This window comes from Alligator mississippiensis, chromosome 2 (genome assembly GCF_030867095.1).
Source record: "Alligator mississippiensis isolate rAllMis1 chromosome 2, rAllMis1, whole genome shotgun sequence".
NCBI classification, from domain to species: Eukaryota; Metazoa; Chordata; order Crocodylia; family Alligatoridae; genus Alligator; species Alligator mississippiensis.
The window spans coordinates 217,388,772-217,403,952 of record NC_081825.1 but is presented as its reverse complement, the minus strand read 5'-3'; the positions used below and the strand labels follow the sequence as shown (position 1 = coordinate 217,403,952).

General features: G+C 46.2%; 1 protein-coding gene across 1 annotated transcript in view; it reads left to right on the top strand.

Moving 5' to 3' along the window:
- The window catches only part of ABTB2 (ankyrin repeat and BTB domain containing 2), a 196,284-nt gene that overhangs the window by 119,556 nt on the left and 61,547 nt on the right, over positions 1-15,181 (top strand). Inside the window, exons 2-3 of the mRNA XM_006259971.4 lie at positions 5,792-5,938; positions 8,586-8,796. Of these exons, the coding sequence (XP_006260033.1) occupies positions 5,792-5,938; positions 8,586-8,796 (358 nt within the window). The remainder of the gene's footprint in view (positions 1-5,791; positions 5,939-8,585; positions 8,797-15,181) is intronic.

The window sequence follows — 15,181 nt, the reverse complement described above, 5'->3', positions numbered from 1 at the left end:
CCCCAGGCACCTGGCCATGTTGTTACGCTTATGTTCAAACTTTCCAGAACTGGCTTGAGCCTTGTTTGTATTGGGTCCCTTTACATCAAGAGAAAATGACCTGCACATTTTCTATGACCCTGTTTGTGCAGTCAGTGAACCACTAGCCCTAACTCCCTGGACCACTGCAACACCTCTAGGAGTTAAAACAGATGAAAAAGTGAGCAATTCCCCCCTCCCTCCCCACCTCCTTTGGCCCAATGACTGCGGAAACATTTTCATTTGCTTTTAGAAAGCCTTGGATTGCAAACAACAATTTAAAAACCTTTAAACTGGCAGAATAATTTCATTTTGAAGAACTGCTTGCTGGGACTCCACCCAGCTGCTTTTTAAGAGTATAAGCACAAAGAGCCCAGGAGCAGGTTTCACTTATTAAGTGATGTAGAGTAAGCATCTCTTTTTATTTTTCTTAACTGTTATTTCAAAGGTTATGGAAATATAAAACAATGAATATTGGTCACCTTGCCTTGACCCCAAAACTCCAAAAGTGTCTTAAGTTAAGCTGCTGTTAGGGTGCTCATGCTCAGCTGTCTAAGCTAGGCATCTGCTGCAGTTGTTGTGCTGTTGGGACCTGTTCTGATCCACACTGAAATCAACAGAAATATTCCTGCTGATTTCAGTAGGAGTTGGATCAAGTTCTTAATTTCTTTAGGAATAAAAAGAATTATTTCAGTTGCCAGAACACCCGGACATTGCCAGGATCAGGCATGAGTCACACAAAAGAACCCATATAAAAATGTTTTAAGACAACAACATGTGCTACTGAATGGATCATTGTTGCATAGTAATTAAGGGCTGCTTTGTGTTGTTAGTTTGTGGGTGAAATGTGCCCTTGAAATTAATGCCAACTGCTGTTTTTATTTCCAGATTGCATATAGTAAGAAAGTGTCCGGGCATGAGTTAACCAAGTTGAATTATGTTTTTCTTTAGCCTTGATGAAAACCAATATAGCCACAAATTAAAGTGCATAAAACCAAATGCCAAATATAAACAGGCCCCAAGGAGTTAATAAGAACTAGTAACCTTTCATAATTATTTTGCCCCGTTACAGTATCTCATACCTGCAACCCACAAAGCACTTTTGCCATCATTGCTGAAGCTGTACAAGACTTCTTGAACATAGGGAAATGTTATAAGCTCCAGCTTATGGGTGTAGAAACTGAGGCACAAGTGGTGAAGGAACTTGCTGAAGGTCATTTGGTGAGTCAGTGGCAAAGCCAAATATAGAACTCTAAACTCCTGACTTCTTGTTTGAACATGAGGAAAGAAAATTGAATTAGCTCTCCGAGGTGAGTCAAGAGTTCACTATCTGGCCTGTTCATAATATCACATGGTTTTGCAAATGCATGTAGTGCTACCAAGTCAGAATTACCATCAGCATGTCCATTTTGAGTGCAATGTAGACACTACTTGGCTGTCTGTGGAAAGTTGTGAGAGGAGCAGCTGGCTGAGAGTCTGTTTTTCTGGTAGGTTACACCAGTTCAGAAAAGTATTCCATCATTTGATTGTGTCTGTGTTGTTGTTGCTGCAGGCCACTTCTAATATCAGCAGTAGCATATTGCAGTGCAGTTGGCTCTGTCCATCATAAAAACCTTGTTTAACTCTTTTCAATTGAAAGACAAAAGTTTGGGATCTGCTCCTGGTAGGACCAATGCCAATGTACTCAATTTGGCTACAGATCACTCTGTGCCTCAGTTCCTCATCAGCAAAGTTAGAGAAGATAATACTTTCCTTCTCATCATAGTGATGGGAACTATGAAGCAGAGCTCTCCATTAGCATAGTGAAGTAATTATTGGAAGGCCTTTTCATAATGAGTTTGGGGGCATATTTGTTCCGTGGCCTCTTGAAAAGCAATGTGCAAAAGTGCTTCTTCTCCCCATAGCCTCTACTCAACTTCTGTGAAAGTATGCAATGCACCTGAAGCATTGTGGGTGACAAATAAGGCCTATGGGCATATATGTACTCATTGTTTTTCTATGAGGAAGGTCATGACTGCTTACTTGTGTATCCCAAGCCATATGTTGCTAGAAGGAATTGCAAGAATGGAGTTACATTGGGTTGAATTTAGGCGTTGGTTTCTGCCACTCAGGTCACAGAGCATTTGAAAAGCTGGGAGAGTAGGGGCTGGAGAGTAAGATGTCCTAAAAGGAAGAACACTAAAGTATTTCACAAGATGGTTTCTTCAGTACCAGGCTAAAAAGTAGGATTTCTGGCTTGCAGGAAATTTGAGTGGAGGTTGTTTGTTTGTTTTGGTTGTTTTGGTTTTTTTTTATTTTGGTTCAAATCAAATGAAACCCAAAAATTCTGAGAATCGCAAGACAGTTTTGTTTCAAAAACACCCAACACCTGGTGTTCCGGCAACAACATATGTTCCTGAGACTTTGTAACTACCCAGTGAAATTGACATGTTAGCAACAGTGAAACTAGCAAGAATGTCAGTTTCATTGAGCAGCTTTCAGGGCTTGCATTGCCTTTCAGGCTCCTGTTTCATGGCAGGGAGCCTTAAAGTACAGACATTAACTGTCCAGAGCAGGGGTTCTTAACCCTAGGGGTTCTTAAAAAGATCATAAGGGGTGTGCAGAACTGATGTGGCCAGTACTATGGCCTATAAATGCCCCATGCATGCTCAGCCACAGCTGGGTCTCGCTGGTGAGGGAAGGGTGGGGGGGAGCAGATCAAGGCCCCTGCAGTGGGGGAGGGAGTGGGGCAGGAGCAGGGGCAGGGGCTTCCCAGCCAGGGTAGGGTGCAGAACTGAGCTGCGTCCCGCCCAGTGGGGGTGTTGTTCCAGGCTGTGCTTGGGGAGTGGGGCTAGAGGGGCTACCGTGAATTCTGGAGTGGTTGCAGACCCTCCTATAGCCCCTGCCCAGTGCTTCCACTACCTGCCCCGAGCACAGTCTGGCCTAGCCCCAGCCTGCAGCAGCAGCCCACCTCGTGCACAGATCCAGGGGCACATCCCCCCCATGCCCTCCCAGGGTGCATGCAGCGGCAGGACCTCCCTGCACCCCCCCCCCCCCCCGAGCTGCTCATGGCTCCATCCCACACTCCACCCTAGCTGTATAGTGCCTGCCCCTGGCCCAGCCCCACTCCCTCCCTCACTGTGGTGGCCTCGATCTGCCCTCCCCCCCTTCCCCTTAAAAACAAAAAATATGAAAAGGTACATGAGCTGAAACTTTGAGACAGAAGGGGTCCACTTGTTTAAAAAGGTTGAAAACCCCTGATCTAGAGCCATGGGCCCTGGCTCCCTGCACTGGGGCCACCGACCTTAGAAGTGTACAGTATTAAGGCATCAATCAGTCTGCCTGCTGGTGCTGCCGCAAAGCTATCAAACACAGAAGTGCAGAGTCCTCATGCCTGAAGCAAACTGCATGGCAGGGCTGACCTAGGGGCATGCTGGCAGAAATCCAGGGAGGGCTCCCTGGGATACTTCAGTCTCAGTGTATTTGCATTTTTGACAAAACTTTGGTTCATCAAAATGTTTCTGACCAGTTCTGCTCTCTAGTCCTGTCTTCAGCTGGATGGGTGGATGGCTGCTGGGTAATGGGCTATGTTAGTGACGCTATACCTGTCAGTAATGAAAAAGATATACATTGCTAAATAAACAAGAAAAACATTTTTAAATGTTACTGTTATGTAGGTGCTGTACTGAAAGCTACTGAGATCAATAGAAAACTCCCCATAGACACTTATGAGTTTTGGATTAAGCTCAAAAGGCTTATTTGCTCTCAAACACAAGGGATACCTCTCTCCCATTCAAGGAAGGAACTGGACCCTAAATATTGTGCCTTCTAATACTTCTAATACTACTATCCTTTTCGGGTGGACAGAAGCAACTTTTCCATGGCAGGAATACATCACCCTTTTTTCCATGTACTCACAGCATCTGCCCAACTATAGCCTGAAAAGCTTAGGAAACATCATTGATTTCCCTACCCAGCTTCAGTCATGCTGCAGATTTCTTATTTATTTTTAATTCTTTTTTTTAAGAGGACAGAATCAGTTGAAGCCAGTTTAGAGAGAAGTCTCCTCCAAATTTTTGTTGTTGTTGTTGCTCTGCCTGTTTTATTAATGTAACTGCCAGTTTCTGTTTCCACCTTTGCAGGGTTGTGTGCCTTCATTTGAATCTTTTGACAAATCAGCCCATTTTCATTCTTCCACCGCCATAAATTCAACCCATATGTTTTAAACCGTTCTTTCATAGACCTTAACTCAGAAAAAGGAAGTGATCTCAGGCTCTGTGTGCAGAACTACAGTTTTCAGCAAGCTCTTCCAGTCTGCATGTGTTGCTTCTATGAATTCTTAGTGCTTCGGCTTCCTAATTATTCAGATTACAGAAACCGTTGGCAGGGGTTTCTCTGTTAGCTAACAGTGATGTACAGTGCAGGACCACAGCAGGATAAATCATTCCCTTATCCTCAAAATGTCCAGGAAGTTCTTGATACAGGTTGTTGGCTTTGCCACAGAGCAGGATGTGAGCATGGTAAAGGAGATCAATTCTGAGTAAAATTTTGAAAGAAAACATCAAAACGAAGGCAAAGATCTCTCCTGGTGTGGTGCAGTTCAATTGGCAATTCCCTACTTGATGCGGAGGCACAGGACTGAAATGACAGGAGGTGGCTGCAGATGGGCAATGAAGCATTCTCCACACCTACAGCCAGAACAATTGAGGGCTCTGCAGGTCAGAAGTTAAATGCATTCTCAGAGGTGTGTGGGGGACTAAAGATTAAATTGCTTAGAGTGCCACAGCTCAAGGTTGAGCAGTATTGACAAGAGCTGTCTCCCAGGCCTAGAATAGCAAGAAATGCATCAGGACTGAGGTACGTTTGCTAGAGTTCTTTGATGGACCGAAGATTAGAACTGCAGGATTCTGGTGCAGTGGCTGTTTCCTGTGAACGCGTGGTCAGAAACTGCCTGCATTACATCGGGCTCTGGATGGTACTTCCACCCCTGCAATTCCATTAACTTCAAACTCACTCAGTTTGTCCCTGATTTCTTTAAGGCTAAAAGAAGCGATGCTGAGAGTAGATTGTAGGTCTGCAAGAAACTGCTTGCACATTATGGGTATGACACAGTTATTTTACAGCCGTGCTTAATTGTGCAAAAAAATGAAATGATTATTTCTAATTTTCTAGTTGGGTCATTTAAAGAAATTAATAAAAATGGTTTAGTAGGGAACTTATTTGCAAAGTCAGCTTCCAAACCCACAGGTGTAGATTTTACATCTCCAGGTGCTCACACATGTAACCACCCAACTCTCTGCATTCAGAACTGCATGCAGGTTCACAAGCCAGGTCATTTATGCAAAATATGCAGAGAATCTGTGGAAGCTGTTCACCTCTGATGGAATTGAAGACATGCTCCTCTCCCCTGAAAAGAAGCCATTGTATCTAAGGAGCTGATAAAAGTTCTGTACAGGCAGCCTGAGCTCACACAGCTTGTTACTACATACAGCATTTTAGAGACTTCTTTTGCATCCTAAAAGCTGCCATTGTAATTGTGTTTTAAGAGCAGTTTGTTTCCAGGCTGCAGCCAGTATCTGGGTTTCTCCTGAGAGCCCAGTTGCCCAGCTTCTGCCCTACCAGTGTTAATTGACAGCACTAATTGGTGTGGTTTGAACTGTTCAAAAGGCCTTTTGAGTACTCTAGCTGTGAAAGCAGCATTCAGATTCCCCATTGCCATTCCAAATGCAGAGGGTCCTGCTTTCCTACCATTTAGGTCCTCATCTGTAATGGGCTTGTTCTTTCCTCTCCCCAGGTGTACTGTCCCTGCCTGCCTACTTTAGCCCTTACAACGATGGCTCCATATGCAGTGATGGACGGGCTGATGCTTATGCCCAGCTGGAACTCCGGACTTTAGAACAGTCGCTCTTGGCGACCTGCGTTGGAAGCATCTCAGAACTGAGTGAGTTTCAGATGTAATTGTTCATTTAAATAAAATCTGAGGTCTGTTCGCATTGAAGTCAGTGGGCATCTTGCCATTACCTTCAGTGTGAGCAGTATCAGCCCTACACTGTATAAGACTTGATTGTTTCAGAATGCTATCCATGGAAAATCAGATTACTCCATTAGAATGTTTTATGCTTAATTTGCTTTGGAGATCCCTAAAATGTGCCCTTTCCAGCATTTTGCTACTTAATGGCTTCAGTGTTAGTGAAGGGTTTGCTGCATTTTCCCATCAAAGTACCTGAGATCCCCTTCATCATTCTACTCCTGGAAAACTGAATTGGAAGTCCTCAGCAACGTGGACAGTAAATCCCAAGCCAGCAATCCCCAGAGCACCTGTGTTACAATAAATTTGGTAAACTTATTTTTGTTAATAGAGCCTATCTTTTGGGTCTAAACTACTTGACAGTGCCCCTTTAAGGTAAACCCAAATGATTTGTGTTTCCCTGGTCTGTTTTTTCCCTCTGCAAAGTCTCCACTGCCATCAGTTTCCATCATCTGAATGCTAATGAATGTCAGTAGCTGGCCCAGAGCTTGTGGGTTTCACCATTTATTTTGCAATCTGCTTTAATTTGAGGTTTTTCAAATTCCTTTAACACACCTCTATTTATCCTGGAACACAAGAGAGCATTTGTAGCATGAGTCCATGATTGAATGCAGCTTCCTCTCTCTCCCTCTTCCCCAGTCCTTGCTTTGGCCAGCTTGGTCATTGCATCTAGTGAATGGCTCTCCTGATACAGTCACCTACTGATTATAAAAAATGTGGGATGTAGGTTGCCAAAAATATTGGGAGAGGGAGTGCAAGGGTTGAGGGAATGTTATTCTGCACTGAAAATTTGAATTCCAGACGCTTCTTTTTTATAATCATACGGGCTTCTGAGCTAACACTGATGCTACAAGATTCATGGGATTATTTTAAGAAGGTTGAGATCCCATGGAAAGATTCAGGAGCTACAGAAGTAAAAAAGCAGAGACATTAGGAAGTTTTTCCACTCTGGAGTCTGCCCTTAAAATAAATTTATTATGTGACAAACTAGTGACACAACCCCATGTTGCAAAGAGAAGTTTTAACACCCCATCGATCTGAATTGTTAATAACATTGTAATGCTCAGACATATAGTAGCCATGTATTTTTCCTGAGCTGTGTAAAATCAGTTCCTAAAGGGTTCGGCTACAGGTTGCCTAGTAAACTCAGTCTTCCTGATGTTAGACCTATGGGGATCAGCATCATCTTAAATATTGTAGGGAAGAGCTGGAGAGGGAGTTCACCATTTGTGTGGCTAAGTTCAAGGCGCCTTCTCAGGAACCAGCTTTGCAATGCTGGTGGCTGTTTCAGTCCCATCCTTTCCCAGAATTGTAACCATAGAACACAATGGACTAACATTTTCTGCGAGTGTTTTAGAGGTTTCTCCTAGGGAAAAATAGATGCTGTCTGTGTATAGTGTTCTGTAGCCCTGGTTCACCAGTGGTATGCCAGGAACACTACTGTAACAGGAGGGTTTGAGGGCTTTACTGTAAGACTACTAAATGCTTTGTGGTAAAAGCAGGGTAAATAGGATGTGCTTCAACCAAGGGGCCACAACAGAACTCTCAGGCGTTATATACTCTCAAAGGCTCACACTGCGACCACAGGGCTTCAGTAGCTCTGTGGTCTTTTGGGAATGCAGCCATGGAGACTTCTGCCCATTTTCAGGGGTCTGTGTTAGAACTTTCTCTATATAACAGCTGGGTAATAGAGGCTTCTTTCCCTTTCCCAGCCACATGTCATTGAGTTGCCAGTGTTTTGACACAGAGGAAGGTTGGCCAGGGTTCAGGATCCCAGAGGACTTGAGCAACTCAGAAAATGGGAGGTGCTTTCCCTTTGGATGGAGCCTTTCTCGAGAATGAAGGACACACCTCCAGCAGTGTCTGTGCAGATCAAACAAGATAAAGCCTGGCTTGTTAATAAAGGAGCTGGGTTTTGTCACCCTTTGGGAGGAATCTGCAGGGAGAGAAGAGTGCAGACGAGAGAAAAAGGACCTGACAAGAAGGGTCTTCCAGATAGAATACAGGCTCCCTCTGTCACCTCTCTTTCCCTGTGAGAAGACCCTGAAGAAAGAAATGGCTTTGGCTAACCTCAACACAGGGAAACATCCAGCCTCATAAGACAGAGAAATGGGAGACAGGAGCAAAACACCTGCATTGATGCTGCCTTGGTTTCTCCTTGCATAAACTAGGCCTGTGACCTAGTGCTAGCCAAGAATCTTGTTAGTCAAAATCTGTCAAGAAAAAATGGTACGTGTGACAGTAGGGAGAAGGATTAACATGAAACAGCATTTACATAGGAAGAAAATCCTTGTGAAGTCATTAGCTAGATACCAGCCGGCAGGCATAGTAACCTAGATAGTAGTTTAATTCTACCATTGTCTAACTAATAGCTAGGAAATTAAATTTCCACTGCAGTAATCTATAAGGTGTCAGATCTGAAGCCCACATTTTGACTTAGGGGAGGAAAAATAATAATTGCACACAAAGGAAGTTTCACTCACGAAGTTAGGTTTAACTGAGTGGATCCTGGAGGAGCCTTCAGAAATGCTATTCCTTTCTCCTCTCTTCTTTTGAGCAGGTGACTTGGTATCACGAGCAATGCACCACATGCAGTGTCTGAACACCCTCCGCCCTGGTATGAGCCCTGTTCGGCAAACCAGGCAGCAGCAACCCATCATCTGGTCTCCAGATGCCCTCCACACCCTCTACTATTTCCTACGCTGTCCTCAGATGGAGTCCATGGAGAACCCCAACCTGGATCCACCAAGAATGACCCTGAATAATGAACGGTAGGGAACTCTGTTAACAGCCCGGAAGCCAGCTAACAGAGCACCCTTTGCAAAAAAGCAGGGGCGGATTAAGATTCATTGGGGCCCTGGGTCCGAGGCTCCCCCCGCACAGCCTGCCTCCCCTCACCCTCCCCAATGCACCCTGTCGTGCAGCCAAGTACTTTGTCCCTGGCCAGTGCAGTGGGAGAAGCAGCCAGAGCTGGATGTGCTGCCCCTCAGGCCCGGGGGAGGAGCCACAGCTGCCCCCACTCATAGGTCCATGCTGGAGCTGGAGCCTGGGGCCAATCATGCAGGACCCCACACAGCATTACCCTGTGGCTGGGCAGCACCAGGCGTGCAGGACCACTGTCCTCTGGGTGCATGCAGTGTGGACCGAGCTCTGAGGGTGGTCCCTCACCCCGCTAAAGCTCAGTTTGGCTGCAGCAGCACCCAACAAATGCGCAGGATCACGGCTGGGCCAGGTTAGAACCTGCCTGTGCTGGGGCCACCCAACTCTGCTCCCTGCTGCCATCGGCTCTGGATGCTCCCAGAGCTCTTGCGGGGTTGTGCCCTGCATCCCGTACCCTGCCTGGTAACCAGTAGCCACAGCATGCTGCATCCTGCATGCCAGGCCTAGCCTGGCCCGGCCACCAGTTTTGTCCACCCTGAGCTGCCTCCCCTCCCCCTGTGCCTGCCCTCTAGGCATCTGGGGACCCAGGGCCCAAGCTAGCCCATTCGTTAATCTGTCTATGCAAAACAACCAGTGCATATGTGCAGTACAGTCAGTTTTGCAGTTCTGTCTGTCAGGCATCAGTTATTCCTGTGGCTTAGCCAGTTTATGTTGTTGGCCTTGCCAAGTTTACAAAATGTTGGAATTGGAGTTGGGAAGCAAGCTGCTTTCTCAGACAGTCTTTCCAAGCAAGGCATATACTATATATTGCCAGCGTGGCTTGTCTCAAGATGTTGCCAGGAGTGTATGTGGTTGCCTAAAGCAGTAAAGACCTTACCAAAGAAAACGCTACTTTCTCAATAACACCAATTAATGATCGTTGTCGTTCTTGGGAAGAGAAGTTCCATTTGCATTGGAAGGGATTTACACCCCCCCTTCTGGGGGCTAACTTCAGTTGCTGTTAGGTGTCTAGTACATGGGGAAATTTACACAAGGAGCCAGAAACCAACAAAAATGCAATGGGTTGCTCTTTCTCATGCCAAGAACTACCTGAGTCTCAGCAATAGTCCAGTTATTAGAACTGGAAATTTTCCAGCAGAATGTTTTTCCATTGGAAACCTCTCTGGTTTCCTGTGAGCTCATCCACCTCCTCAGTCTGCCCAGTGGGAAGCTGACAGTCTGGCAGTCCTGGGAGCCCAGCCTCCAAGCTCATGGCTTCTTGGCAGCCTGGGTGCTCAGGGCTTGTCCATCCTCTACTTCAGGAAGTTTGTCTTGCACTAGCAGGATCTCTTGGCTCTCAGGACTTTCTAGCATCTCAGTTCCAGTTCCATTTCAAAAACTATCCTGAAGTGGAAATGGGATTTTCTGACCAGCTCTCCCCATTTCATACATTAGGGTGGGGTGCAGGGGAAGTGCTACTGCTAGCCTGGCAGAATCCCAGTCAGATGGCTCTCGCTGTGCTTTTCCTAGAGGCCGTCTGGGGCTGGGAAGCATAAAGGGGCTGTGGGTGTTGCAGCATGACTCCCAGAGAAAATGGCCGCATCCTCAGAATGAAACCACAGGACCCATGGCAGGCAGTGGAGTCAGGGAAAGACAACACATGCCACAGCTTTGTAAATCCCATGGCCACTCCTTCAGCACCAATGTCCCCTGCTGACTGAGGAGTCATCTCTGCTGAGCAGTGGCAGATGTTCAGGGCCATGGAAGTCAGCTGCACAAAGCAGTCAGTGAGAGAATCTGGATAAACTCTCAGTGAAATGGGTTTTACTTACACACACAAACCAGGCCTGGAATGAGGATGATTAAGCCACTTGCAGAACTAGCTTTTCTTCCATGTGTCAAAGCCCATCCTGAATCTCAAGCATGGGCACTAGTGAAGGCCCAGAAGCAGAGAGGAAATTCTCTGGCTCTTTCTCCCCACTGTCTCTACATGCAGCCTTGCATGATCCAAAAGGGACAACTTGAATGCTAAGAACTTGGCAAATTGTGAATAACAGTGCTCCCTTCTGATGCCTTCCCTTACAATTTGCTTTAGCATTTCAATATCATGCTCTTACCTAAGGAAAATGGAACAAAGATGTTTGTGAACCTACAACTTTTCTTTTTTACTAAGTCAAATATAATATCCAGTGTCCTTCCTTCAAAGTCAATGTAAAATCATCTTAATAACTTCAGCATGAAACACATTCAGTTATACATTGTTCAAAAAAAGCCTCTCCCCTCCTCAAGCCACTCCTGGCTGGTGCCTCCCTCTCCCTCTCCCTCTCCTCTCCCTCTCCCTCTCCCTCTCCCTCTCCCTCTCCCTCTCCCTCTCCCTCTCCCTCTCTCTCTCTCTCTCTCCCCCCAGCCCTGACATAAAAAACATGGCACTTCTCTCCTCCCAGATGGCTGAGAACGTGATACTCCATTCACTCACTCCCATCGCTTCTTGAACTGGTGCTGCTGCCTGACCCAATTCTTGTTAGCCAGGCTGTCACTGGCACTGTTAGCCAGACCTCATTCCCAAAGACCAAAGGTGGTTTCAATGCCATTGGCCAGGTGCAGTTGTACCCACCAATTAGTTGGTAGATCCAGCCTGGAGGGAGTGCCTGGCAATTGATTCAATCCAGCCTGCAGCTGCCCCTGCAGTGCTCCACCTGAGGCTGAGCCCAGCCCAGAGCAGTCTGCACCATGGTCTAGCCTGTGCCTACTGGCCCAGCCCCGGGGGCCAGCGCACACAGCCTCCAGCAAGGCTGCTCCTAGTGTGGCTGCAGCTGCCTGGGTCTGCTCTGCACCCCTCACCTCCAGTGATAGCTCCTCCTGCTCTTGCTGCATTGCTCCAGGCCAAAAGGGAGCTAATGCAGCAGGCCAAAAGGGAGCTTCAGCCAGGCAGCTCCTACACCAGTGCATGGGGTTCTAGCTGTGGCTTCTGGCCACTCAGCCACCTGCAAGGGTGGCGGGTGCTTACCCGGCCTGCAACAAAATCAAAACTCCCTATGTTTTATGGTCAATTTTGGGGGGCCCCACGCCCAATTGTGTAGCTACATCTTCCTGTCACTTATCCTCAGTCTTTCCTGGTTGGTCATACCAACATTGTTGCATCATATATGGGGTTAGATTATAAACTCCTGAGTGCAGAAGTTACCTGTTATTTATTTATATTATGTATATCCTGCCCTTCCTAACAAAGGCTTAGGGCAGCTCACAGCAAGAGAAACAGACACTTAATAGGGCAACTAGATTAAATGAAACAGAATAAACCAACATAAAGCAGAAACCCGCCAAACAGCATCTCAGCCTAGTTTTGGTTCCTGTCCAAACAGAAAGGTCTTGTAGTGCTTCCAAAAGTTGTTTGGGCTTGGGCTCTGGTGGGGCTCAAGAGGGACAGAATTCCAGAGTTTAGGAGCAACTTCTCCCATGTGTTTTTGCCAAGTGGACTTTGTGTACTAATTGTGCTTGCAGGACTCTGCTCTCAGCTAGCCTTAGGGTCTGTGATGGGGCATAGGGGAGAAGCTGGTCCTTGAGATACGTATGACCCTGTGTCAGCGCTGTCCTTGTTCATCCCATCCCCCCTTGCCACTGACAGCCATATCCAAGGGGATCCTCAAATTCCCTGGCCCACCAACTAATTGGACCAGATGGAATGGGTTTGTTGGCCAGATTCAAACCATGGGCCATATGTTTGACACCTCTGGTATAACAGCAATAAGAGATAAGTTAGGGGTACATCAGGTTTCCTTAAAGCAACTTTCAGCTAGATCATGATGTAGATAGTTCCTATAAAACACAGGAAGAGATTCAGATGTATCATAGAATCATAGAAAAGTAGGGCTGGAAAGGACCTCAGGAGCTAATTTAGTCCTCTCCTGAGACCACTGACTTGGACACTGTCACTCCCTGCCCCAAGAAAGATGTTCACTGTGCAAGAGAGTAAAAGAGCTATTATGGGGTGTGATCTTGTCTGATTCAGGACACCTTCAGTTCTCCTTGTACTCAGTAGAGGAGCCACCAGACTCATTGCAGGCTTTCTTTCTTGCTGAACCAGGGGAGGGTGGGTAAGCAGTCTCTGCTCTGTTTTATTCCTTTGAATGCAGCTCAGCAGACAGGGAGGGCAGCAGAACAGCGTTTGATGTGGGTTAAACATGAATGCAGCCCCAGCCTCCCACATACATGCTTCTTCCCAGGATTTCAGGCCTGAGTGCTAGAAAAAGCCATGCCAAAGTGCCTTTGTAAGCCCAAGCTCTATTTTATGTTTAAGTTGATGTGAGATGCTATACCATCAGACTGAGGAAATATTTTCTGCCTGCAGTTATGACTGAGACTTAGATAGATAGGTAATTAAAAGTAATGTAACACAAAAAAAATAAAATTCTTGCCTTAAAACAAAAACATTGGCCTGAGAATAACAGGTTGAACAAACAGCTTCCAAGCTTGGATGGAACCTAGGAGCTATATCACACTACCAGATATATCAACCACAACACAGTCACCCTACCTTGAATCTGTTCCAACCTGTATTTGTATACGTCTTACCACACTGATCCATATCCACAATATTCAGCATGGCCGGTGGGGTAAATATTGGGGGGGGGGGGGGCTTTGTACACAAGATTCTGTTTATCTATTTCTAGCTAAGGGGAAAAGAAAGTTGAGGCTGAGTGAGTGCTTGTCAGGTGTCTTGTGATGGACGAGGGCATTGATTCACCTACTGTGACTTGGCAAAGCTGTGTTGGCACTCAGCTTGTGCTGTGAAAATCCCTGCAAGATTAGGTTTATGGGGTTTTTTTAGTGCTTTCCTCTGATGTCAAGGAATCTGGAATTCCCTTTCCACAAACCATCTCTGAGGGAGAATGTCATGTCAGGGCTGTCCTAACGGCACCAAAAAGACTGTCTCACACCTCAGATGTAGCTGAAATACACAGATGTAGCATCCTCTAGTAAATGCATCTTGCATGCTCAGGGTATGTGAATTTACAAAGAAAAAATGCGAAAGGGCAGCATAAGGGTAGAGGCACTTCTGAACAAAGGTGGCTGGTGAACATACAAACTGTGCACATCTTTGTCCATGATGCCTACTTCAGCTACCAAAGAGCTGAGATGGAAAGTGGTGGCAGTAACTGAAAGACTAGGGAGGTTAGAGCCATGCAGGAGCAAGAGCATGGGAGCTTCTCTCTGTAAATTGGCATGTTGAAGCTTGTTGGTTAGTGCTCAAGTTCTGTGTGGTCCGAAGTCCTGTCCAAAGGCAGAAGGCATTGGGAAAGCGGCAGTGAAGAGACTGAGTGTTAGAGAAAACACAGGAGGCCTCAGTGTCACTGGAATATTTTCCACACAGGTAACAGCTGTTTGCAACATAGCCAGCCATGGCCCACTTGGAACCCCATACCAGCCTTATTTACTGCCCAGGCAGTAGCCAGCTGTTTCATGGTGTGGGCAGGGACACCTGAGGAGGTATTTTGCAACCTATAAAATACCACGCCTATGCAATACTGGAGTTAACCCACAAGGCCAAGCCCTTAGATAGAAGTAAACTTCTTCACCTAGCAACAAATGCCTGTCTGCCTGAGGGGGTCAGAGCTGGGAAGCATCATTGCAGAACATATCTGTCTTAGTCACCGGGCACTGATATCTCTTGGGTTTTCCACAGATCACACAGCAGACAACATACTTTCAGCGTGAAAAGCAAGCAGAGGTGTGGCTGTCACTACACACTCCTGTCCTGGTTTTTTCCCATTGCTCACGTCGGTATGGCTCAGCAGGCAGTGTTCTGCATTTTCAAATCCCACTCTTGCAACCGGGTGTGTACAAGCACTGAGACTAGGGGGCACTGCTTTATGACTAGGGCCTTCTGACGTTAAGCCAGCTTCTTCTGCGTCTGCTGTACTAGCTTCCCAGGTGGGATTCAAGGAGCTGATTTTTTTCAAAGGAACACTCAATAGTTTTAGTAACTGGTCAAATCCCTGTCCCAGTACATGGAATAGATCTGATGGAGCAGCTCTCTCTCCTTCCATAAAGCTCAAAGTGCTCTCTACACATATGGGCCAGTGGAATTATCCCCAGTTATTTTTAAATTACATTTTAGTCCTGTCTCATACTGTGAGTAAAGCTGTATTGTGGGAGCTTTATGAACTGTCCAGATTGCATGCGTGCCATGTTTTACACGTTGTCTGGATTTGTTATCTTGTTTTTAATCCAGATGACAGTGAGCGTAAAACAGTTTTTGTCAGCAGAGGCTCAGAGACTTTACCTGTTTGAACCTTT